The sequence below is a fragment of the Propithecus coquereli genome, unplaced genomic scaffold (assembly GCF_000956105.1).
Source record: "Propithecus coquereli isolate 6110/MARCELLA unplaced genomic scaffold, Pcoq_1.0 Scaffold221, whole genome shotgun sequence".
Classification (NCBI taxonomy): Eukaryota; Metazoa; Chordata; class Mammalia; order Primates; family Indriidae; genus Propithecus; species Propithecus coquereli.
Window position 1 is genome coordinate 2,431,383 of NW_012147301.1, and position 3,215 is coordinate 2,434,597.

Consider the following 3,215-nt stretch of genomic DNA (forward strand, 5'->3'; position numbering starts at 1 on the left):
ACTGAGGAGTAGAGACATGAATCTGCATCAAATTTTGTGTTAAGCTTGAACATTCCATCACGGAAACTATTTGGATGATTGAGAAGGCTTTTGGGGACAATGCAATGAGTGCAGTACAAATAAAAGCGTGACACGAACGCTTCAAAGGTGGTCAAAATCTGTTGAAAGTGATCCATGTTCTGGAAGGCCTGCAACAAGCAGAACACTTGAGAATGTTGAATGTGTATGGGTTAGGTTAAGAGACACTGGGAAAATTGTGTGAGGTCCCAGGGTGCTTACTTTGAAGGGGACTGAGGCGTCATTGTCCTATGTACAGTGTTTCTTGTATCTTGTACCTTCTTCAATAAATGTCTCTATTTTTTATATTACTTGGCTGGATACTGATACTTTCCAGACAGACCTCGTAGGTCTCATTTTCATGTTACAGGTAAGGAAGCAGTTCCAGGGAAGTTAAATGACTTAACCATGGTCCCACAGTCACACAGAAACAGAACTGAGACTAGAACCCTAGATCCCTAATTCCTCAGTTCATTGTTTTTCCCTTTCTCTACAGGCTTGCTTCTTTTCCTTTTTACTGAAAATATAAATATAATAATATGCTTTTGTTTATCTTTTAAAGTGCCTCCAAATCAATTGCATTTTTGTTCTTATACCTTCCAACCATGTGTTTCAAATTAATAGGACAGGTATTATTACCTATTTTATTGATTAGGAAACAGAAACACAATGTTTATATGACCTACATCATATAACTAGAGACAAAAGGAGCCCAACGCTAAAGCTAACTCCTAGCACTGTTCTCCCATTGTACTGCCTTCCCTCAGGTGGAGTATTCTTCTTATATATTTACATAAATAAGAGGGTGAAAAGAATCCATTTCCTTTGCTTGAGGTTTCTTGTATGATCATTGTGTGGGTGTATTTTTGTGACTAGAGAAGTTGAGATTTCTTCCTTTTTGGGTAAGACAGAATGTCAAAATATTTAAATTTTTCTAAATAGATACTTGGTTTTAGATGTAAGGTTTATGGGGCATTTTTTCGAGTAAATTTAAATGAAGCTCAAGTTATTCCTTTGGCATTTTTTCAGAATTGCTTCAGATTGCTGGAATTAGCCCACATGGTAATGCTTTAGGAGCATCAATGCAGCAACAGGTAAATCAACAAATACCTCAGGAAAAACGAGGAGGTGAAGTATTGGATTCTTCTCATGATGACATAAAACTTGAAAAAAGTAATATTTTGCTGCTTGGACCAACTGGGTCAGGTAAATAACTTCCTGAGAAAATTTACTACTCATTTAAAAAAATAGAATATAAATGATTCTGTAACCTGTATCTTATGTATGATTGGGGGATTCTGGCTCTTGACAAGAAAATCTAAGGCCAGTCTTCCAGGTGCGTTATCAGTGTCCTGCAGAGGCTTCAAGCTAAATTTGAGGCATTGCTGTTGCCCTTTAGGCCAGTTTCTAACATCTTAACAGGAATGATAAAATAAATAACAAAAAACTGGATCTAAATAGTAGTAGAAAAAGGATGTAGCAGTTAACTTTTTATTACATACTACTCAAATTTATTTTGCATTTTTCTTGAAAAACTGTGTGCTAATATATTTTTAGTAAATGTTTAGTTACTGTTTCTATTTGTAGGTAAAACCCTGCTGGCACAAACTTTAGCTAAATGCCTTGATGTCCCTTTTGCTATCTGTGACTGTACAACTCTGACTCAGGCTGGATACGTAGGTGAAGATATTGAATCTGTGATTGCCAAGCTGCTCCAAGATGCCAATTATAATGTAGAAAAGGCACAACAAGGTATGTTTTCAGCATAGCTTGTCTGTCCCCAGATTTAGTTTAACACTAAGAGATAATAGAATTCTTATTTTGAGTCAAGGACTAGAATTCTGTAATTCTATAAAAGTAGCTATGTTATATAATTTCTGCATACTAATTAAGGGCCACAAAGTTTGCCTTGCCTTATGCTCATAAGATGGCTGCTAGGGTGAAAACAGGCCAAATTATTATTAGGTCCTTAATATTATCTATCATTGCTTTTCTTGTTCTAACTCAAATAAATTCATGAATTATTAATGGCTTTTAGATTCTCATGTTAGTTGTAGAAATGTGAGAGTTTTCATTAGTTATGCTCATTGACCATAGCCACTCCAGATTCCTATCCTAATGCTTAGGTTAGGGAAGGGGTGAGGTGAGGGCAAGGGAGGAGAATGCTGGATGAGTTTAGAAACAATTTAGCCTGTTGACCTACAGGATGTCATAGATGCTGCATTTCTCCTTTCTCCATCTATCATCTGTCCTTGTTTACATGAAGAGCTTGACAGCTCCCTGTTCAAATTCCTTTAAGGCAAGAATATAGGTGGCAAAGGGTAAGCTAAAGTTTTGCTGGTACCAGCACTGCATATACCTCCTGCTTCTGCGCTATTAAGAACTTGGAAACTTTAGTGGGGTAGGAAACTGTTGTTTAAGAGATTTGGTTATCAGACCCAAATGATATTCTATAAAATAAATTACAAAACAGTTGTACAGAGTGATGAATGGGAGAGATAGGAGTGTATTTTTAGAATATCAAGCCATTGCTGCATATGTTAAGTATGAAAGACTGAATAAATAATCTTGCTGTCTAGCTACCTACTCTCTTTTAAAGCTGAGCCTATCTTGTGTCTGTCTTTTTCATATTATAAATTGAATCTTCCTTAAATTATAGGAATTGTCTTTCTGGATGAAGTAGATAAGATTGGCAGTGTGCCAGGCATTCATCAGTTACGGGATGTAGGTGGAGAAGGCGTTCAGCAAGTAAGCAGTTGAATATTTTGTTCAAGCCCACTAAAAGGAATACATCAACCTCTCCCAAATATTGTACGTTTGGTTTCACATTCAATTAGATTCTGTTTTGTTTATTTCTCCCACCCCAAACTCCACATACCATTTTAAAGTAGGTCAGATCCTAAAACAAAGTTGTTGATGATTTTTAATAACAAATTACCGTGCTTAGGAAATTAAAAATATTTTGAAGAACAGAAAAAATGAAATTTAATCTTTGTTGTTTTTATTCCTCAAAGGCCCAGTTAAACATTTCTAGAAGACTCTTGAAGAAAGTTCTGGTTCTGACTAGACATGAATGAACTATGTACATGTTTCTTATACCTTCCATTTAGTTAGAACATAGATACAAAATAGCATTTCATTCCTTGCAGAGTTATAAC

General features: G+C 35.7%; 1 protein-coding gene across 1 annotated transcript in view; it reads left to right on the forward strand.

Annotated features, from left to right (window-relative positions):
- The window catches only part of CLPX (caseinolytic mitochondrial matrix peptidase chaperone subunit), a 62,008-nt gene that overhangs the window by 43,579 nt on the left and 15,214 nt on the right, over nt 1-3,215 (forward strand). Inside the window, exons 7-9 of the mRNA XM_012644823.1 lie at nt 1,087-1,263; nt 1,645-1,809; nt 2,717-2,805. Coding sequence (XP_012500277.1) covers nt 1,087-1,263; nt 1,645-1,809; nt 2,717-2,805 — 431 coding nt within the window. The remainder of the gene's footprint in view (nt 1-1,086; nt 1,264-1,644; nt 1,810-2,716; nt 2,806-3,215) is intronic.